We start from the raw sequence: 23416 nt of genomic DNA, 5'->3' as shown, positions 1-23416 counted from the left end.
ACAAAGGGGTGAATAATTGTCTGGATATTATGTAGACATGGTCCCCTTGTGGGGATGTGTCTGTCAATGGTAGGCCATATGTCGCATACAACGTACAAGGGCGAATAGCAGAGAAGCTTGAGAACACGGAAGCTTGCAGCGAAGTTTGTAATTATACAAACTGTTATTAATAGTTGGGCCGGAAGTGCCACACACACACGCACACACACCACTTCAACCACAGCAAATACTCGCTCGGCGCTAGGGGACTTGGTTATTATGGTTGAGGAGAGTTCAGATGTATGTGATGAATCTGTAAAACTTGAAGACAAAAGTAAAACGACACGCGAGATTTGAAATTCGACAGAAATGACTGCATGTACGAAGTAAGGCACAGAAGAAAGCGCAACGCGCACAAAATTAATATCAATTTTGAAGAAAAAGGAGTAAACAAGGAGCCCTTTTTATTAGCAATTCTTCTTCGCGCGTTCCGTGCACGACAATTCTTGCGCGTGCTTTGATGCTCTTAAGGCGGTAAAGGGTCAAAAAGTAACATGCAGATCGTTAAAACCCCGATTAGGGGCTCAAAACGACCTGTAATAAATTATTCATAATATAATCAATTCAACAATAGATAAATTAGACCAGGGATACGCGCCATAGTTCATGATCAAGATACTCCATCAAGAGTACAAATTTAAGAATCGTTAATGGCATTTTTCGTTGTTATTTATTAGCAGGGTGCTTGCCAATTAAGGGATTTCTTAAGTTTCCTAGTAAAGAACGTACTTATTAGAAAAACCGCGCAGCTGTTTTATATAATTCAAATTCTAAACTAAGGCACCGTATCCCATATTTTCTGAACAAAAGAGCACATTTTCTCTCCATTAATTTAGCAACTAATTAAACATCACAGCAATAATTTAAATCAGCAGTTTAAGTTTTAAACAATTCAAAACATTAAAACAATTATCTTCACACACAAAAAATATAGCGTCCTCAATCCTCATCATATAAATCATGATTATAAAATCACAGAAGAATACTGGTAAAATCGAACAGATTTAATCTTAATAGCTAAGATAATCACTTAGCTTCCTCGGAGATAGCGCTCTGCATGTTCTTGAACATCGAGCTGAGCTTCATTGCTTGCATGATGTTACCTTCCAGTTTTAACTGCCCTGAAATAGTCGTACCCTTTAACCAGCGCGTTACGTTGAACTAAATTTAGATCTTCCCAAAGCACTATTAATAGTTAAATAGCCCCTAATAGAAGTACACTCATGGCATGATATATTTCCGGCTGTGACAATTATCATAAAAGGAGACGAAATCTCAACTACCGTGATTTAAATATGACATAATTTCTGCTGAATACTCAGCATTCTATTTACCAGACATTATCCTAAATAACCATAAATTGTTCCAGACGAAATCTAATTAATTCGCTAAGTTTCCACAGAAGAGCAGGTTAAAGTTGTAATATGTTTAAATGATAACAGGCATGTATAGTAAGATAATGCAAATTAAACAACATCCCTTCAATATTATTTGCCTAAAAGCACCCGCGTAAGCAGATGTTTAACTGTTACGTGGGTAATATTAAATATTGCGAAATAAGAGAGTCAGAGAGCATAATAACACTTCCTCTACAGTGCAGTAAAACTAACTACCAGTACCCGCTACTACCCCGCAGCTACTTTTAACTACGCCATACTAGCAGTTAAAGTTAACTGAGATAATATAGCCATTTAAACTGTGGGATGTGGATAGTGGTGGGGAGGTACAGGTGAAACGTGTTCTGTCACGTGATTAAGTAGTCAGCTTTCAGGCAGTAGCCTATCAAAACTCAGTATCCTTGCTACGTGTCGATACAAATATGGTTCATCAGTATCGAGAGCAATATACCAACCTCATGCGTGTGCTCTGCAGCAGACAAAAACAGATGAGAAGAAGGATAACAGAGACAAGAAAATAACAGAGACAAGAAAATAACAGAGACAAGAAGATAACAGAGACAAGAAAATAACAGAGACAAGAAGATAAGAAGGTTGTACCTGACATGTAGGCTGCAGCGGTAGATGTCCTGCCGTCGATCAGTTTGAAGAACACTTCGTTCTTCATGTCTAGGGTTATGTCAGCACTTTCGTCAGCTCCCTCTTTAATTGTACCTGATATAATAATCAGTTATAAAGGTAAACATAAAATATAATATGAAAACTATGCTCGGATTACAGTTAGTGTCTAAAATATACATCCAAAACTGGAGCGATCAACCTTGTAATCTTACACAAACCCACTCTAACATTGATCCAACTCTTAACTCTAACATTAATCCAACTCTAACATCAAATCGCCCTGCAAATCCTTTATCCTATTGTTGCGGTGGAGTCAGCGCCGGTAGGCCAAATTAGGCCAAATTAGTGAGACCAGGCCATATTAGTGAGACCAGTGCTATGCTGCCAGCACTTTCTATCACAACAATAAACATTACTCTCTCTTTCTACCATAATACACATCTGAAGTGACAGTTACAAAAGTAGGAAGAAGAAATAGACTTCGTTACATTGACCACGTCATCAATCAGTTGTGGTATAATTGCTACAAGAATAAGGACCTTGGTGTAACTTGTAGTGTAACACCAGCTTTTGTTAGTGTAACTGTGGTATGACAATTGACAGTGCTACTTCCCATGGGGAAAACAATGACCAGAGCAAGATGGAGACATTGCTGAAGGTATCAGGAGAAATAGGGGGTGATAAAACATAAAGGTTTCGAACAAATTACCAGATATTTATGAAGTCAGTCGACAAAGTTGAACTTGGAGATTTTGTATTCAAAGTAAAAGCTGTCCCCCAAGCTACTCTTCTACACGAAATGGAGAAGTGGCAACCTCAATATTCTACCAATGTAGTTGAATCTTGAAATCATGGACAAATATACCATTTCAACCTATACTAGAACTTTAACTTACACTGAACACGCAGTCAACAGACCAAAACATGGCCCGTTATTTGTGGCACAGTTGCGTGTTGCTAACTGCTAAGTAAGTGTGACTGTACACTTCCAAACACTCTCAATTCTCATGCATTACACGCTTTATTAGTACACTACGAAGTTACGACCATCTCTTTTATTATCATATCTTATTTTGCATGTCAGAACTCAGAAGTATAGATACACGGTTATCATCTGTATTATAGAGCTCTATAATAAAGATGATAATATATTTAGGCTAGAATGCCCATTGCCCAGTCGTGGTGGAGGGCCTGGGTATGTGATAAGTTGGTGTGGAAGGGCCGGAGATTTTGAGAAGAGCCGGCTGGCTGAGAAGCCAGAACGGCAAAGTAAAGCCCGAAGGAGGCAATCATTGTGATAGGCTGCAGTGTTTAGCAATTAGCAGACAATCAAACAAGAGACTAAAGAGTCCGGGAAGGCTATCGAGGAAAACACAACTGGAGAAGCAGCAGTCCGTAAAGATTGTGGAGTCAGATGGGAGAATGCCGACAATATTGGAGGAGGGAGATGCTAGGTACGGCCCGGTAGAAGATTAGTAGCAAGAATGAATGAGTCCATACATCAAAACATAGAAAAGCAGGCACAAACAGCCATTGCATCTATCGTCAAAGATTATGGTTGTATCTAAGCTGGGCGATTACAACCAAGCATTGTGCAATGTGCACTGCTTACTGCACAATGCACATTGTGCAGTGATCAGTGTTAATGTTGCACCTCGGCTTGCAGGAAGCCTACCCTTATGTCTGGACTGTTTTGTAGGTCATGTGCACGGCATCATGCTCACATGGAACATTCTTATCTCACTCCTTGCCTCAGTTGCTAAGGAACTGGTCGTGGGTGTTAGCGTAGGTGAACTGTTGCGCAAGCGTAGATTTCAAAATGTACGAGAAATGGCAAGAAGACTTAAGATGACTCGTGTTGCTTGGGAAACATCATTTAAAATTAATTACGAACTTGCAGATCACTCACAAACATCACACATTTTGTTATGTTTAAACCTACAGGGACTAAAGTTAGCTCTAAAGCTAGTAGCCATGGTGATCACAACTTTTGTCCTTTCCAAACTCTTCCACATTCTCACAAACTTTTTAGAACATTAAGAAATAAGATATCAAGGTCTGGGTAAAGCCTTTTTTGAACTTCAGTTACTTCATTTAGACTTATTGGGTTATATTTTTCGATATTCGCCAGACAACATTTCAGATAATTTAACCCTCAAAGTGGACATGGCCTGGGAGGGGGCGGGGGGACTCAACTTATATATATACTAGAAAGCCCTTGGTAACAGGGAGGAAGCTAGTAATGTTCTTTGAAATAAAGTTTTAATCGCATACAAAAATATCCACCCTAACCGATGATACAGCCGATTTAAATGTAAAACACTTTAAACAAAATGTAATTACCACAAAACCGATCAAAATGCCGTTCCAACCATCTTTGCACGTACGCATTACAACATCTTTGCTATGCAACCTTTTGGTTTTTACCTAACTTCCTATTTCTCATCAAATTTGCACGTGGGCGGTCGTACAGACATACAGACATACATATATATATATATACATATATGTATAGTATATATATATTATATATACTAAAAAAACGAACCTTCGTCCCTAAGGTCAAGGGTCCAAGCAGAGTCGGTGAGTTTCAGGACAGCAGATACCCCTGTCTCATGCACCAATCTGTCTGTTATCAGAGGCTTAAACTTCTCCATCAGCTGAGGTATGTTGTCCTGAAAGGGAATGTACTAACAACACTGCTTATGATATAGTATAGCTGTTTCTCAATTGAAGAATGATGAGAGCCCCTCAGGGCCAAAGCAAGATTCCGAGTATAATTACCTCTTAAGGATGTAACCGGACACCAATACTTATAACTTACAAAAGACAAAGGCCACAAGTTACATTTTTCGATAGGAATACAGAGTTCAATAGGAATTGCTGGACATTTGATTTTAATTATTGCTGCATCATATTGTACATACCACGCGACGTTTGATACAAGTTTTAGATCGATCAAATTAATATGATTTGAATTAAACATTTGAGGATCAAAATGATAATGTTACAATATAAAACGTTTTGAAACAGTTCTAATGTTATATTTGAGCCCAAACAAATTGAATAGTAAAAATAGTGTACTTTAAAAACTGTGAACAGAATATGAAACTCACTGAAGCAGAAAGCATTCTGGCAAACTGGTATGCACAGAGCCGTTGTGCCATTATTCTTCTTGCGATAAGATTGTACATACTTGGTCCTGATAAAATAAATATTCAATATGACTGCAAAAGTTCTTTTGAATTACGGATATTCAACATTATTCTATAAGTATTAAGAAAATGCAATAACTGTAGGAAAATCAATTCAAAGTTAAGTGGTACATCTATATTAATAATCCCAAAAAGTGGGACTTAATCAAGAAAACAGTAAGGGTTATGACTTATGGGACTGGTTTTTTCAGTAGTTTTGACAAAACTTTGAGGAGGCCAAATGATTAAGGTTTTTTTAATCGACTGGCGGCCCTCCGCTAGAAAGTCGAGAATCCAGAAACCAGTTTCTTAACAAAATCTTGCCTAAAATAATGTTTGAATCTTCATTTCAACGTTTTTCGCTGACTCTGCCACTTCTCACTTGGACTACTAAGATGAATGTCAGGCATATCGATATTAAGTATCATTCATCTCCAGAAAGTTGAGAACTTGCTAGGAAAGAGCAATTAGGGAAAAAACCAGTTTCTTAACAAAATCTTGCCTAAAATAATGTTTGAATCTTCATTTCAACGTTTTTCGCTGATTCTGCCACTTCTCACTTGGACTACTAAGATGAATGTCAGGCATATCGATATTAAGTATCATTCATCTCCAGAAAGTTGAGAACTTGCTAGGAACCAGCAATTAGGGAAAAAATTTTGTGTGAAAAATTCATGGAGTTTTCACTTCATGGAGTATGGACGATACAGTTGATTCAAGATAAGGCAGTTGATGTTAACATTGTCACAAGAATTGTGTGATGAAGTCAACATTTCTTGTCCCTATTTTGAAGAACTATATCTCAATTAGAATTGAATATTCTTTCGGAAATAATTGGTAGATTATTGATCAGCACATCAGAGCTCAAGTTTAACCATGTTAAGTGAAATTTTACTAAGTCACTAATAATGTGACAGAATTAACATATTGTGCCCCAACAATATACATTTTATGTGGAAAACTGGTATGGGCTAGGGCTGCTATATTTCTTGTATTAAGGGGGCAGGGGGGGGGGACGGGTCTTTCTGAAATTTCATAAAGCCCCCCCCCCCCCCCAGCCCCCTTAATCAATTCCAACCATAATGAGAAATGTCAATGTGAACGAAAAATTAACCTATTGGTTGTAATAGTGTTGATTGATCCAGTCCGTAATATAGGGTGTTCAAGCTGGTATTCACACAATATGTTCAGATATCATCAAGAGTATGTGACAAAGTAAACTTATTTGTGCCTTCTGTGTGTTATTTGCTCGCGACTATGTGCTCTTATAACGATTCCCAGTACTTCCAGGTCATCAAGTAATCCTACACTACTCAGCATTCTTTCTCACGGTGCCCTAAACATTCCTCATATATTTTCTAAAATGTGTGACGGAATAAACCTGGGCGCACCATTTAACGAGAAAAATCACCGAATATGAAGGTAATTATCATTTATACCATCTTGTCGTCTGGACACTCGAAAATTTGGTAAAAAACGGCAGCAAGGGGTCCATATTCACTGTCACATGTTTATAGTGTGACAAAGTAACCATTTCTGTGTCGGCCGTGTTTAGGCGAGATTGCATCTTACTTACAAGAAATATTATATCGAGGGAAACAAGCGTTATGCTGGGCTTGTATAAGTCTTTAGTAAAGTATTTTTCACAGGCATGGGCTCCAGTGGCTAGGCATGGAAACTGGTCACTGATTCTTGAATTGGAAGGTGTTCAAAGATCGTTCACCCGTATGATTGATGGATTGGGACTCATGACTTACAGAGAGAGACTGCACGAGAATAAGAAAAAGAACCAGTACATGAACCGAGTGCTACAATTGGAGAAAGGGTCATTCGTCCCCCTTGTAATTACCACTATAGGAGGAATGGCACCGGAGGCCAAGCGTTTCATAAGGAGACTTGCTGTGTTGATAGCCACCAAGACAAAGGAGGACTACAGCCAGGTGATGTGTAACATCAGGACACGCCTGAGCATGGATATAATGAGGAGTGTGCTAGTAGCAGTTAGAGGTGTATGTGGAAAGGCAAAGAAGGCATGGACTGCCCCTATATCCAATGTCTCCTTCAACCTGATACCTGAGGAGAAGAGCTACGAGGGATAGATGATATCTATTGCTCAGGATTTACGATTGTGCTCTGCCAATTGCATCACTTGATTTAATTTATTGTATATATAATACTGTTTGACATTACTTTTAAAAATTTTTAACAAAAAAAGAGAGAGACTGGATAAGCTGAACCTCACAACCCTGCTTGAACGCAGGGTTCGTGGAGATCTCATTAAGATGTTCAAGATCCAGGAAGGCTTTGTGGGTTATGGTTCCGATTTATTTGGTCGTTCTGGTAGGACCGTTGCTGCTAGATCAAAGACTCATAGATTCACCACAAATGACACTGATTTCTTTGCCCAAAGGGTCTTGCGCTGTTGGAACAGTCTACCACCACTTGTGAAAGCTAGTGAGTCGGTTACTGGTTTCAAGAGGGGATTAGATGCCTTTCGGCTTCATGGATATCGAGCTAATAAGCTTGGTCATCACTGGGAACTTTCATATGACATCTTTGATAGGATAGATGTGTCTGTGTCTAATAGGATTAGTTATGTAAGTTATATGAAAGAGAATCTATTGGTAGCCAAGAGGAAGAAGGTTAATATCAAAGGTATTTAGTTGAATTTGTTAAAAAGTTTGCAATTATATGGTTTCAAACGTAAAGTGTTCATTTTCTATGAATTTCTTTTTGAGATGCCCAGAGAGGCATTATTTATAATGTTATGTTATGTTATGTTATCAGGGGTTCATGTAATTTCATAGTGTGACAAAGTCAATACAACTACACCATGCCTTTTAATTGGGCCACTAATATTTACCAATATCCTCTAACTCAAATGAACGTGTCCGTAACAGATTACAGAGGGGGAGGGGGTACGACCCCTAGATGTGACTGTTGATGTTGGACATGGTTTGACAAACATTGACAAACCCTTCTTGAAAGATTGTATGCAAAGCCGTACAGGACGTAAAGGGACGTGAAAACTTTGTGTCTATCAAGAAAACAATATACAAATTTCAGGAATGTTATATTTTGGGGAATATAACGTATGTTCATATAGCGCTCGATTTTCATAATTCTGTACGAAATCAAAAAAAATTGCGCCGCGCACTGATGCTAACATTTTTATTAATTAAACATCGAGTTTAACAGTATTTGAATACATTTATTGTAGCCGGTAGCGCGATGCACTCCTGGGCCGCGCCGCACATCTTCTCGAAACCAGATCGGCGAGATGCGAAGGATTGACATTGTAAATCAAATACATTTATAAATCATAAAATAATTTATCGTTATTTTGACATGTTGTTTTATTTATTTCATAATTTTTTTATGAAAGTAGAAATGGATTTTATTTTTAGCATTCACTTCGAGTATTATTATTACAATTTAATCAAAAACCGTTGTTATTTTGTACAACACTAAATGTGAAACGATTTTGTGATTACATGTACATAAATGTTGAAATGCATGCACGCATGCATTGTATCACGTTGTGACCCCAACGGTCGTTTCACTATGGTGAGTTTAGCTACGATACCAATATGCCCTAAACAATCGAATTAGTATTTTACTAGCCTGTCACGTGATCAAAACGGTTTTTTCCCACAACTCTCCAGGGAAGCATTTTAACCCTACGTCATGGGGGGTAATTTGGAATCAGCGTCCAAAAATACACCGTTTCAGATCACTTTCATGCCCAAAGGGCCTTTTCACAAGAATTTTCTTAAAATTTGGGCGAGCGATTTAGTAGGACATGCATAGGATGTAGGAGCGGATACAATTACAAGCTTATCCAAGACACTTACCCAAGACGCGCGCAATAAAAGCCGCGCATATTAGTCTATTGCCAGATAGGCGAGAGTTGTATTGTAAGTTTACAACCTACCAGGATGCGCGCCGAGTTGGACTCGTCGACGGTATACGGAACAGATATTTTACGAGTATCACCCGTTAAGAGTCTAGTTGTATTGCTCAAATCAGTATTATATTACGAATCAAGCGCTCAGCTTTGGGTTCAAGGGACACATCTATATATGAAATTGGTGGTGAATAATTTTAAATGTGTCATGCGAGATGCATTCACATAGCCATGTGTTTAACGGGTGATACTCGTAAAATATCTGTTTCATATATTGGACCGTCGACGAGTCCAACTCGGCGCGCGTCCTGGTAGGTTGTAAACCTACAACCATGAACCATGTCACATGTGTCTAAGCATACTGCGTGACGCGCTTGTTTCACGGCGGTCGCGCGCTACTGCAAGCGAGAAGGCTCTGGTTAAAGCAACGAGATACACCCACACTAATGAACAAATGGTTTTTAAAATAATATGACCCAATTAACGCGAATGGAGTATTCACATATTGTGAGATTTAAGATGACAGGAATGCAAGTTTTATTCTTTGCACTTTCTATATCAGAAATAGAAGCTGTGAAGATCGATAACAGATTAAAGCCACCCATGTCCATTGTCATGTCCTTGATTTAATAATTCAATTGACATAAACTATTACAACAAAACTTGCAGCGCGATGCACTCCTAGCTGGCCTGGGCCGAGCCGCGCATTTTTTCGCAAGCAACCGTCTTTAAAGTTGGCACGAGGGTTATTAATTTTTTATTTAATATCTATTCGAAGTCAATCCTGTAAACTGATACTCCTTTTTTAGTAATTTATGCATGTGTTGTCTCCTTCTGGTTTCCAGACTGTTACTGGTCACGCTAAATTATATTGACATCAATGTGTCTAAAGAAATCGATGGCATCACTCAGTAAACTACTTGTCTTTGGTGCGTGTCTTGTTGGAATGCATCAACCCGTATGCTGCATGCAAATCGGCGAGATGCGAAGGATTGACATCGTGTCATCGTGAATCAAAGCAAAACAAAATGATTGAATGGCAGCAATTTGTCCAAAATAACAAAATAATTATAAAGCATGCAGTGTCTAGCTGTTGCTCTAACCAGAGCCCTTTTTGTCATACGTTGTATGACCCGCCGCGCGTGAGTGTGCGGCCCCCTGTATCGTTGAAACGGTACAATGAGACGACAAAATATGTAATGGCATGGGGGTCATGACGTTATACAAAGCCCTCTCGCTTGCAGTAGCGCGCGACCGCCATGCGTCACACAGTACGCGTAGCACATGGCTATGTGAATATTCCAGCTGCGCATTCTAAATAAAAGGCTTAGACTTAGTTTTATTCAAGTGCCTTAATTGACGATGTCAATTCATCGCAGCTCGGCGCGGCACAGTAGCGCATCTCGCTACAATCACGTGCCGTAATCTTGCGCATTCATTGGCTTACGTTACAATAGTTTTTGCGGATAGGGTCACAAAGTGCTGAACAGACTGTGAGAAGAAACTGTGAAAACTACTAGTCACGCGTTTCACGTCTTTTGAAACGAGTGAAAGGAGTGAAAAGTAATTTTCACGGATTCGTCTCACAACCCCTAAACACACAACTCGCATGACTGAAGTGAAAACTTTCTTGAATGACCACAAAGTAACTGATTTAACAAAAATTATGTAAGGAAAGGGGTCAAGATATTGAAAAGCAGGGTATAACTATAAAAAAGTTTTACTGTACTAAAATAAAGTACTGTATTACTAAAATACTAAATATTGTTTATCAAGTCTCTGATTAAATTTTTACAATATCTCATGCGACGTAAATTGTTAATGAACTTGATTAAAATCGATAACCTATCAAGCTTAAATTAGCAGCCGCCTATATACTACAGATTCATATGTCTATTAGAATTCGAATCAATAATACTTAAATACTTTTCACATGTGCACAATCATATGCTCAGTGCTCACCCTCTTCCCCCGTTTTTTCTCATTTTTATATTTTTTGTTTATTTGCGAAAAAAACAACTAAATAAATTTGCTATCCGTGCATTTTGGTTACAACCAATCTGCCATTTTTCATATTTGATATTTGACCAAAACCCATAATTATGGGTAGAGTGGAGCGCTGTCAGTGTCTCTCTTTCCCAAACAAAAGGCAATGATATCAATTTGAATGACCGTTATCAAATACAAAATGAAACCGAGAATGAAATCGGACGCTCGTTTTCCCACTCATTCATGGCTTACGAATTGTAATAAGTTTCGATAAATAATAACATGTAATCTATTTCAATTGTAAATGAATGGGGAAAACGAGCGTCCGATTTCATTCTCGGTTTCATTTTGTATTTGATAACGGTCATTCAAATTGATATCATTGCCTTTTGTTTGGGAAAGAGAGACACTGACAGCGCTCCACTCTACCCATAATTATGGGTTTTGGTCAAATATCATCTCTTTTTGATTATAAATATAATGTAAGGGTACTTTACAAAGCCGAAATGTAAACTCATAACTTCATTAATATTATTAAAGAGGTGATTTCAACGATTTCGGAATTTAACCTTTGAAAACATTTCCTTGTGTTTAGGGAAGCATATCGGTCGATCACTGACTGAATATGCCACTTAATACTCATTCAAGTTGGCATTAAATTCATATATAATGACATTAAACTGTCGTGGCAAAGCAGAATTTGTTGGAAATCACGAATGAGCAAAATTCTCACCTTTCGCACGTGCAAACTTTGAGCAGACGTTGCGTGCGCATCCAATATTGAATCACCGTAAATTTTTGCATGTAATTGTTTTATATATAGCTTGATAAGCATGCAAAGTTTCAAAGTATTTTAAGAAGAACTGTAATCACAACGGCACTCTAAAGTTGACAGAAAATGACGAAAACAGCAATTTTCAGTGATTTTAGCGATTTTCTATCAATTTGGGCGTGTCCCAACGTGTGCAACTTTTCGATTTTCAACTTTAAAACTAGCCTATGACACAATTTATACCTATAGGAAGCAGAACTGAGCTCCACAACCCAAGGCATGGCCCAACACCAGAGAATACTAAATCGCAAAATTGACGTTTTTATAAAATAATTCTTCAAAAAAGCACAAACTTCAATGACGAATATCTTTATGAAGGAGCAAGCTAGAAAAACTTTCTGGTAGATTTTCAGAATGCTTGAACAATTATCTAAGATGAAAATTTCCTCAGATTTTGAATAAAATTACTCCTTAATGGTTTAAAATTAATTTTAAAAGTTATTACTTTGTCAAAAATCAAGTTTTAAAAACGGTTAACTTGATGACGTCATCAAGGGGTGTTTATGACGTCATATAATTTTTTTATACAATGTAAACTAAAGTATAAACAATTATTTGCAAGACCTGTGGTCGGAAATGGCTGTATCTTTTATACTTTTGAATCTATGGACAATTAAATACAGGCTACAATTGACTGGCAAAGCGTCTATCCCTGAATATATATATATATGTATATATGTATCACGACAATCTATCGTAAAACAGGGGTTCTAGAAAACCCACTTCCCGATGCTCCTGAAACCTGAAACTTTTTTTGCAGTCGATTTGGTCAACGTCTAGACGCCCTGAAAAATTTCAGATCTCTAACTCAATTTTAACATGGTTTTTAAGGCACCTGAATATGGCGATTTTGGGTTTTTTACCGAATTTCGTATAACAGTGCTGGCGAGTATTTTATGCAAATTTCTTAAAAATCTCAACATAACTATTTTTATTCCTGTCATCTTTGACATCAAATTAGAATGTTTTGAACTAAAAATAAATCTGCTGAACGACTTCCGATGAGTCTTAATGCCTGAAAAACTCCTGCCGGAGGCGGCGGCCTTCGGCCGCCGCCTCCGGCCGGAGTGCACGCTTCGCGTGCACGAAAGAGGCTTCCGACGAGTACCAAAGGGGTTATAATAGTAAAGGGGGTATAATAGTAAAGGGGGTACAATAGTAAAGGGGGTACATAGTATACCCCCAATAAAGACACCGCTCGTGCTTGCCAGCACTGTGATTGTTTTAATCGTTTTAATATCTTTTTAGCAGCAGTAGAGTTCCACTCCGATAAGAGCGGTGTCGTCGTTAGAACCCTGGGGTTTCTCTACTCTTGTTCTAATCCCACAAATTACCTTCCCTGACTGACAGTTATTAAGTCCCATCCACTGTCCCCAAGGTCCTTCGTTGCTTGTACTGTATACATAGCCGTTGCTACTACAATAAAGCCTCAATGCATTAGCACCTGTGTCATCTCCAGATCCTTGGCTATCCGCATATCGGAGATCAAATGTGTTGAATCCAGAAGAACATGTACCACTAGTGCTCCAAGAGCCTGAGGGTCCAACAGTACTACAAACTTCATGAAGCCCATACCTGCTGCTGCAGATCAGACAAATACCGTTCAGGGCTGTATCGTCTCCACCACCTTGATTAGACTGCACTTTCTGTTTGAACGAAGTTGCAAACCCGCGATAGGGACAGAGAGTCCAGCTTCCCCAGTCTGCAACAGTAAAATGTATACGTTATTAACACAATAACCTGTTATTGTTAACCTGATTTTAGTGTTTCATGTATATATGTGTACGCTGTTTAATATCCGTCCTGATTCGAGCATTTCTTTAAGTCCAAATAACACATTTTAATATGATCGTAAATTATTGTAAAGACCTTGAAACTTACAGCCCATTTACTACGGAACCTCCCACGGATTCTGTACCCTTATTTTAAGCTGTTTAGATTTAAGTTCTTGATATTTCGAGCATTCCAAGTGGTTAGTTTTGAATGGTCTTGACTGGTATTTTGATTGAGCCAGTCGGCTCATCTCCAGGTTTCACGATAAGGTGATAATTAACAAAGTTTTAGAATTATTTACAGGTTAATGATCCAAGCCTGCAGGAATTTAAATCAGACTTTCACGTGCGCTTATTTTAGAATTTTTAAAGTAATAAGATCGTGTGAAGAAATATGTTACTGTGGAGATTCGCACGGAGACAAGTTTATGCTGTTCGAGTTTTGTGTATTTGCAACGTGATTTATAAGACGAGTTTTCCCTTTGAAAGATAAGGAGGTTATCCCTTTGAAAGACAAGGACGTAAGAATGTTTTGCAATATTGTTTTAGTAGCAACGAGATTTACGAAGACAATTATAACACTTTTAAGAACGAGATCAGAGAAATTGATTTGAATTGTGCACGGAATTCAGAGACATTGATAATGATATTGTTACGATTCAGACACGTGAATGACGTCATGAATGCGATAAGGAATTATTTATAAGGTCGTATTTTTATCCAATAAGCGGCTTCGGGCTCTTGACTTTTAGGCCTTAGGTCTTAGGGCTTGGTTCTTGGTTCTTGTCTTTTGAGCTCTGGGTTTTTGGTTCTTGGGCCTTGACTCTTAAGTCCCAATGTTTGACTTTTTTAAGTTTGTAAGTTCCAGTACTGAGGGTACAGAATCCTATACTGTGACTCATTTTGTGACAAGTAGTATTTATACTTTACTCCACTTCGCTTTACATTAGTTTACGAACTTGTCTCAATTGTCCCCCCTCTATCTCGAAAGTAAAGAAAAGCTAAAGACACCTCTGACCTCGCCTAAAACTCTCAACTTTAACTCCTTCTACCAAATTACCCCCTAAGCGCACAATTTGGTGGAGAACCCGGGCATTGAGTTGTACGCTGCAGTCTATTGGAACTCAGCCAACCGATCCCAAACGAGGTTATAATTTACTACATTAGTCATGGGAGATCCACTTGCTACATTAGAGTTGAAGACGACTTGGTCCTTATGTGGAAACTTCTTAGCCTCTCCATTACAGATTTCAGAAAATTCAAGAATTGACACAGTCCTGGAACCCTTGAACCCTCGAAGATCTTCAAAGTCCTAGCCTCTTGGACCTACCTGGTACAACACCTGGAAACGAATAAGCAGATTGTGTGCCATTTTGACACAATAAAGCTTATCCCTACAAATTAACGCAAAGCTGAAACTCCTAGTCAACACTAGATAACAATACCTTACAAGCACAACCCGATGAAACTAACATGCCTAAGTTGATGTAGCTAGGTTAGGATCCACATCTAACATTCTAACTAATTACTAATTAGTTTCGTCCACCTGAAGGATTATGACTTTTACTTACAGAAATGTCAAGGACTGATATCTTATGGTGATAAAATCAACAAATGTGATTGTTCATCTGGTCGGGTCCCAGCTAAGAGTAGTGGTTCATTGCAAGGAGTTGCTGCTTTTGCTGATGAACCCGCAGCAAATACTCTAGCTGTGATCTACCTCCCAGAGACCCCATTCTAGCATCACGATGACCCTTGTCAGTTGTTACGTTGATCGCTACTTGCTAGCTTTAGTTGATAATAAGCGAAGTATAGACTTGTCGAATTGATCCGAGCACTCTAGAGATATCAATTAGAAGAACCTTGATATGCAAAGGAACCGGCAATGCTACTGAAAAGATCACCAATGACGATGAGAACCACAAGATATCTGATCCGATGGACGAAAGTGAAAGGACGAAACTGATGTTCGGCACTGTTATGGAAATGGAAGCACCAACCAGCGAACCCATGAATGAAAACGATGCCCCGGACCGCTCAGAGACTGAACAAACTAGGTACAACCCCAGACCAAAAAGGATATTTTTCGCTCTTCAAAGGTTAGCCCAAGCTTTAATTTGCATTGTTCGCTCCATCGTTTCTCAAGTCTACTCTGGCCAAAACTGGTCCTGTCTCCCTTTCCACATGAAATTTTGAAAGATTCTGAAAGACACTGAAAGACACCGAAAGTTACTGAAAGACACTTATTACGACGGAAAGAACTATGAATGCCTATCTGGCTGGTTAACTCTACCAAGTAGTGATTCATTGACGAGGAGTTGCTACCATTAGTTGATGAGTCCATGTAGTAAATACTTGGAAGATTTGATCTACCTGTTGGTATAAGTAGTTTTGCAACGGCTGAAACTTTTAACTGTTTCGAACTTGATGACAAAGGTTGCACTTGATACCCATAAATAGTTAGACATTCCGATTGAAATGCTGATTTGACAGTAAGAAAACAGGTCTAATGAATGTTGCTGAGTGCAAAAGTTCAAGCCGAAGCTGACATTAAATCACTCCTGAAAGAACCTCCAGCCCACTCTTCAGTTCGACAACAGAGGATAACTCACTGGTCGAACATGGACATGATCCAAAAGAATTGATGTAATTTTGCAAATTATGATAGTTGCAGAATCACAATTTATGTAACAGGAACCTTACAGAAGGTATAACGATACCACTCTGGAAACTACCCTCTCACTACTTCTTCTTCACTCTATAACAACCCCCAGCAAGTTTTAGACAAGCTGTTCCTCGAAAAAAGTCACGGAAAAGACATCGGACAAGCTTGGAAGATTAAAACAAAGCTAACGAATAACTCTGCAGATTTCAGCCGCGAATTAAAGACACAGTATTTGATATATGAACTTGAAGCTCACTGCCTAATGCAGTTATGAATAAACATTGCCTCCTTAACTAAATAGATATTACATTGTAACTTTTCGTGATTATAAACCCGATAAATATGACATGTTATAATTATATTATCATCGATGATCGTAAGCCTTTAATAACGCAGCATGTGATTTAGACTTTAAGGATTCATAGAAACACTGCATGTAATATGATATGAGATCTGTTAGCTGTATCTTAACTGAAAGACTGTACAGAGAGAATCAATCTTAGCATTTTTTAAGAGGGAAGTGTTGTACGCTGTTTAATATCCGTCCTGATTCGAGCATTTCTTTAAGTCCAAATAACACATTTTAATATGATCGTAAATTATTGTAAAGACCTTGAAACTTACAGCCCATTTACTACGGAACCTCCCACGGATTCTGTACCCTTATTTTAAGCTGTTTAGATTTAAGTTCTTGATATTTCGAGCATTCCAAGTGGTTAGTTTTGAATGGTCTTGACTGGTATTTTGATTGAGCCAGTCGGCTCATCTCCAGGTTTCACGATAAGGTGATAATTAACAAAGTTTTAGAATTATTTACAGGTTAATGATCCAAGCCTGCAGGAATTTAAATCAGACTTTCACGTGCGCTTATTTTAGAATTTTTAAAGTAATAAGATCGTGTGAAGAAATATGTTACTGTGGAGATTCGCACGGAGACAAGTTTATGCTGTTCGAGTTTTGTGTATTTGCAACGTGATTTATAAGACGAGTTTTCCCTTTGAAAGATAAGGAGGTTATCCCTTTGAAAGACAAGGACGTAAGAATGTTTTGCAATATTGTTTTAGTAGCAACGAGATTTACGAAGACAATTATAACACTTTTAAGAACGAGATCAGAGAAATTGATTTGAATTGTGCACGGAATTCAGAGACATTGATAATGATATTGTTACGATTCAGACACGTGAATGACGTCATGAATGCGATAAGGAATTATTTATAAGGTCGTATTTTTATCCAATAAGCGGCTTCGGGCTCTTGACTTTTAGGCCTTAGGTCTTAGGGCTTGGTTCTTGGTTCTTGTCTTTTGAGCTCTGGGTTTTTGGTTCTTGGGCCTTGACTCTTAAGTCCCAATGTTTGACTTTTTTAAGTTTGTAAGTTCCAGTACTGAGGGTACAGAATCCTATACTGTGACTCATTTTGTGACAAGTAGTATTTATACTTTACTCCACTTCGCTTTACATTAGTTTACGAACTTGTCTCAATTGTCCCCCCTCTATCTCGAAAGTAAAGAAAAGCTAAAGACACCTCTGACCTCGCCTAAAACTCTCAACTTTAACTCCTTCTACCAAATTACCCCCTAAGCGCACATATGAAATCAAGAAAAATATCACTCCAACAAACATTTTTGTCCACTAATGGTGTAGCGTCTAAGGAGATCAAAATGTTTAAGTATCAGATTTAAGAAAACGTAAAGCGAAATTATGACTGTAAATTGTAAAACTAAAACCACAAGGAACTGTTTTAGAATTACTGCTTTTCATTTTATTCATCAAAGACAAGAGATTTATTTCCGAGATAAACAAAATGATTGTGATCTGTTCACAATAACCTGGGCATTTTTTTGTATTGCAACTTTGGGATTCCTCAGCTTTGCCAACACAGTCAGCTCCACCAAACGTTGGGGCAGGGTTACTGCAAGATCTCCTCCTTATCTGACGTCCTCCCCCACATTGCACTGAGCAAGCTGTCTCAGTCCATTCTCTGTAGTCAGTCCAACCTCCATCAATCGGGGGCAGGCAGGAGTAGTCACACTTTTTCAAAGCTCCTTCGAGCTTGCGACATTTCTTCGTGACCTTCTTGCTCAATTTTCCTCTTTCAGTCTTGCAATCGATAGATGATTGGAATCCTTTCTTTAGACATTTATTTTGGTACTGCTTTATTTTCTTTCTGACTGCATTCTTTTTAAGTTTGCACCCGCTTGAAGCTGTCATGGCGCCAGTAGCACTGCCGTATAAATGATTACAACAAAGAGTGTTATATTACTCATTACTTAATATAATAGAAACACAAACGAGAAATAGACTGCTGCAGTAATTAAACTACACCTTGGTTGGGCGGTTCAAAGGTTTTTAGTCATGTCACTTCTTTAGAATTAGTTAACGGGGCGGGCATCATCGTCATAAAGACCTCCCAGTCCCACCTATAAAATTATTACAACAAAACATTGCAATAACTCAAGAACTTATAATAAAGGAATGTCCAAATTTTTGTTAAACTATATAATTTGAACAGACCTCTATGTCAAATTGTAAATGGTTTCATGCGGTGCAGTAAACAGTGAACCTAATTGTTAAAGTGAAGAACATTATAATATCAGTCCTGCATAATATATTTCAACATTACGTACCTACATCGCTGGAAGGGAAGAGAAACAAGAAAGAACACAAATAATATAATAGTAAAACGCTTCTAATACTCACAACAGCTACCATCATGATAGCACAATTTCAGTGAAACGTTAAGTTCCGGACATGCATACTACGGATTAGGAACCGACCGGTCTCGGGTTTTGGCTGCCGGACCGGATTTCCGTTTTGCCGGATTTAGCCGGACCGGACCTGGGCGTTAGGAAGAAAAATAAAATAATGTTTACAGTCTAAATAACAGTTTTCATGCCCTATCTGAATCTAAATTTAAACTAATTCTCATTCATAAACTATACAATATGACTACTTTTAAATTTCGGTCAATTTCAATGATAATCATAAACGTGTGTAAATCGATTTAAAATACATGTGTAAATCGTCTTCAGCTACGTGTGGAGTTTACTGAATGATTAGTATTCAGTCTCTAATCAGGGTTACTCTATTTCAAATCTTATCCAGGATATTATTCACAGTGTACTTTAGTTAGCCTCTAGATCTCAATAGCAAAAGTCTCCCCGCAACAATTTCATGAAATCAGGTGCTGGTGCTGGTTGCCGGCACAATATTATACATTTCTGTCTGTCCTTGAGTTTATATGGTATTTCAACTATTTGTCTGTGAACTGTGCTGTTTATAATTGAAATGCTCAAACGAATTGACAGGATTATGGAATGATTTCCTGTTTGACAGTCCTAAATCATAGCTCATCCTGTGATTCGTTTGTACTGCCTGATTGAGTACTTTGTGTGTCTAATTGAATTATAATAGCAATCACAGGACTATGAGTGATGGGAACCCCTATAACCCGAACCTACCTCCAACCTCGCCTCGTCCCAGTAATGCTAGACCTGCATCATCCTCTCCTTGTCCCAGTAATGCTAGACCTGCATCATCCTCGCCTCGTCCCAGTAATGCTAGACCTGCATCATCCTCTCCTCGTCCCAGTAATGCTAGACCTGCATCATCCTCTCCTCGTCTCAGTAATGCTAGATCTGCATCTAGAGGTCACCTCAGAACTGGTTCTTATGGTCAGTTAAATTTTGTGCTTATAGTTCTACACTTTTGACAATGTTGCCTACGTAATTTCGACTTAACATGATGTCTCCAATCACAGTCTGACATATAATACGAGGCAACTTCTAAAACGTTTTATACATTAATGCAGGGAGCGGCCGACACAACTTGGCGAGTAGAGCAGGGAGTGATGTCAACTCCACAGCTGGATCGGTCTGGTCAGACCACACTCATGGAACTGAAAATACTTACCTCCGCGAGTTCAAACCTTCCTTTTCTTCTTACTCTCAGGTTGGAGTTCGTACTGAGAAATTTAGAGACTAGAAACCATAAATACTAATTAATATTTCATAGTCATAAATCAATTCTGTCAGGATTCACTTGACAAAGCTCAAGGATGTAAACTGTGAATTAGTCATGGTCTGGTCCAGCAGGTTCAGGTCACATTATTATTCATTACCATTTTTCTCCTCTCTGCAGTACATATTCACGGTGCTAGCAGCCGTTATCAGTGCTAAAGAGATCTGGAGATTTCCGTACACTGTCATGGGACATGACAGTAAGTGTTTTGTAAAAAATATTTTTATATCTGTAATCGTTCTTCTAAAGATTTGACTGAACAAAATAAGAACTAATTTGCTGACTTGGCACAAGCATTTACATTTAATTGTAATAGTAAAGCTTAATTGTAATAGTAAAGCTGCTGTTATTGTTAATCCAAACGGTAATTATGGGATTTGAAGATCCAAGTCGAATTACAAAAGCTGGTTTAAACTACAAACCTTGCAGGTGGTATATTCGTCCTGCTCTACCTTATCATGACTCTGAGTGTCGGAATTCCTTTGGTTTACTTGGAACTAATCATTGGAGTCCGCTTCAGAGTTGGTGAGCTTGTTATCAGTTTATAATGGAATATAATTGTAGTCTTAATTATTTAGTACTTAATCGCTCAATCGCATCATCAGCAATAGAATATACTTTTAAACATTGCACCCACTCCGTCTAGGTGCAATCAAGTGTTTTAATGCTATGGGGGAGAGAGCTACAGGTATCGGAGTATCCCAACTGGTTCTATCATTCCTAATTCTAGTGTACCAGCCTCTAATAATGGCCTGGTCTCTTTACTTCATATTCGTCTCGTTTGGTACCATGACTACAATCCCTCCTTGGTCAACTTGTCCTGTTATCAACGGAACCATGTCCACATGTTGTATCCAGGACTCTTCCACATACTATTGGTTTGTTATAAACATAAAACAGCTGTTTTTTACTGTGCTGACGTGGTTCCAGTACACTAATAAAACTTATTTATTGTATTGAAGTAATAAAGCATCAAAGCTGTCAACTTTCTCGTAAAATTCCTTTAAAAACTTTTGTTGTGAACCTTTTATTTATTAAAATTTCGAAATAAATAATATCATATCTGTGACCCTCATGTGTCCCCCGCCAGGTTTGAAGGGGTGCTGAACGTATCGACAGGGTTGGCAGACCCAGAACCAACTCACCAGACTCACCTGGTTGTTTGTTATGTTATCACCTGGTTCATCGCTTATCTGTGTATTCTCCGGGGCGTGAGGATATCGGGTTAGTTTTGTGCTGACTGTTGATTTGGAGGAGGTATAAGTGTTTTACTTCATGATCGTTGTATGTAGGCGTGTAAATGGCAAATCAAACACCGCCACAAACCGTCGTGAAGTAACACGATATCACATAAAGTTTGAAGAAGTCGAGATTACAAATACAATATGTCAGGTTAAATGCAACTGCGCATGTTTTATTTCAGCGATGATATCCTATGTAACGGTAACGATACCCCTGATGATCCTGCTGATTATTTTTGTACGAGTTTTGTTCCTGGACGGAGCTCTTATCGGATTAGTAACGTTTATAACTCCAAATCTCGGTGATATGAACAGAATATCTGTACCCTTGATGCTGCTCGATCTTATGTCCCAGGTGAATGTTTATGGAAGGTGTGTACAAGGTGTGTATAGTGTACAGTACATTGTACATGCCTATGCAGCTAGGTTGTTCTTATTATAGTGCTCTTATTGTATCCTTACAAAATAACCATGGTTCTATGGTGTCTGAATTTGAGCGACGTTAAAATTTCAGACATTGAACACATGTGGTGTAGGAATAGGACTCCTGATGACATTTAAAGCCCGTTCCAGGGACCCGGGATACCCCACATTTGAGGCTCTGCTCATTGGTTTCCTTAACATGACAGTGTCAGTTGTCAGTGCGCTAATACTCTACGCCATTATAGGACATCTCATGGTGACTAAAAGTAAGTAATGTACTGAGTAGAGTAAAACTAAGAGTGAGTAATGTACTGAGTACAATAAAACTAAGAGTAAGTAATGTACTAAGTACAGTAAAACTAAGAGTAAGTAATGTACTGAGTACAGTAAAACTAAGAGTAAGTAATGTACTGAGTACAGTAAAACTAAGAGTAAGTAATGTACTGAGTACAGTAAAACTAAGAGTAAGTAATGTACTGAGTACAGTAAAACCCCGATTTACCGCGGAGTTTGGGGAAAGGAAACATCCGCAGTAAATTGGGGTTTGCGGTAAATCGGGACGCGGTAAATCGTGGTTTTACTGTATATAGTAATATATATTACAGAGTATATTTTTTAGGGTTCTTGAGTATTAAAATACAATATGCAGTACCTTATCAATTTAACTGAGCTAAATGATATAATATGTAGATATTCAGATGTAGGAATATTTTTTTTGAGCATACATTCTTCCGTGTAATGATATTCCGGTTGTTTTCAGAACGAACGAAGCAAGAGGTATTCGTGTCACGAGGAGCAAGTGTGGTTTTCTCTGTATTCCCAAACATCTTCAGTTATTTCCTCGTTCCTAATATTTGGAGCATTCTCTTCTTCGTGGCTCTCGTCCTTATATCCATTGACTCCATGTACTGTCATGTAGATTATCAACCTTGATATTTTAATAGAAGAGCGAGAATCCGAACAACACTAAGATTTGTTCTTTGTTAATCGGTCTACAATTTAAGAGCGAACTTCACACGTGCCTTCTTGCCATTGGTTAATATTAAACCCTATTTATTTATAAATATTGTTCTAATCAGGTAAACGCTGTAACGTTGTCCCTGACAAATGTTGTTCTAATCAGGTAAACGCTGTAACGTTGTCCCTGATGGAGGTAGGAGGTTTCCGTTACATCCCTTACAGTATCCTGTCACTGGTGATAACACTGACATGTGCGTTAACAGGTCTACCCTTTCTAATGGGTAATGGGGTGTACCTCTTCGAGGCAATGGATGGCACTATTAATCCAGTTATCTGCATGGCGGTTAGTATTTAG

At 38.3% G+C, this 23416-nt stretch overlaps 2 protein-coding genes across 2 annotated transcripts; one reads left to right on the top strand and one right to left on the bottom strand.

Annotated features, from left to right (window-relative positions):
• Window positions 1-642: 642 nt before the first annotated feature.
• LOC134817080 (uncharacterized) lies at window positions 643-5263 on the bottom strand. Its single transcript, XM_063826185.1, has 4 exons — window positions 5174-5263; window positions 4606-4732; window positions 2037-2150; window positions 643-1160 (listed from the first exon to the last, which is right to left on the bottom strand). Exons 1-4 carry the CDS (start codon window positions 5249-5251, stop codon window positions 1066-1068), a joined length of 414 nt encoding a protein of 137 aa, XP_063682255.1. The 5' UTR covers window positions 5252-5263; the 3' UTR covers window positions 643-1065.
• Window positions 5264-19844: 14581 nt separating this feature from the next.
• Window positions 19845-23416, top strand: LOC134817380 (sodium-dependent neutral amino acid transporter B(0)AT1-like). The gene is made up of 10 exons (XM_063826518.1): window positions 19845-20091; window positions 20229-20368; window positions 20558-20636; window positions 20867-20962; window positions 21084-21315; window positions 21528-21661; window positions 21861-22050; window positions 22252-22367; window positions 22862-23016; window positions 23225-23416. The coding sequence occupies exons 1-10, from the start codon at window positions 19845-19847 to the stop codon at window positions 23414-23416; spliced, it is 1581 nt and encodes a 526-aa protein (XP_063682588.1).

Source organism: Bolinopsis microptera, chromosome 6 (genome assembly GCF_026151205.1).
Source record: "Bolinopsis microptera isolate Bmic1 chromosome 6, MBARI_Bmic_1.0, whole genome shotgun sequence".
NCBI lineage: Eukaryota > Metazoa > Ctenophora > Tentaculata > Lobata > Bolinopsidae > Bolinopsis > Bolinopsis microptera.
This window is presented reverse-complemented; position numbering and strand designations above follow the sequence as displayed.

Bases quoted from the DNA above. Each gene is read 5' to 3' on its own strand.
- LOC134817380 (XM_063826518.1), top strand. From the start codon at position 19,845: ATGAGTGATGGGAACCCCTATAACCCGAACCTACCTCCAACCTCGCCT. The intron at 22,051-22,251 runs GTGTGTACAAGG...AGCCCGTTCCAG, and splicing joins CAGGTGAATGTTTATGGAAG to GGACCCGGGATACCCCACAT. The intron at 22,368-22,861 runs GTAAGTAATGTA...GGTTGTTTTCAG, and splicing joins ACATCTCATGGTGACTAAAA to AACGAACGAAGCAAGAGGTA.
- LOC134817080 (XM_063826185.1), bottom strand. From the start codon at position 5,251: ATGTACAATCTTATCGCAAGAAGAATAATGGCACAACGGCTCTGTGCA. The intron at 2,151-4,605 runs GTTCGTTTTTTT...TTATTATATCAG, and splicing joins CCTTGACCTTAGGGACGAAG to GTACAATTAAAGAGGGAGCT. The intron at 1,161-2,036 runs GTACAACCTTCT...CGACTATTTCAG, and splicing joins CGCTGCAGCCTACATGTCAG to GGCAGTTAAAACTGGAAGGT.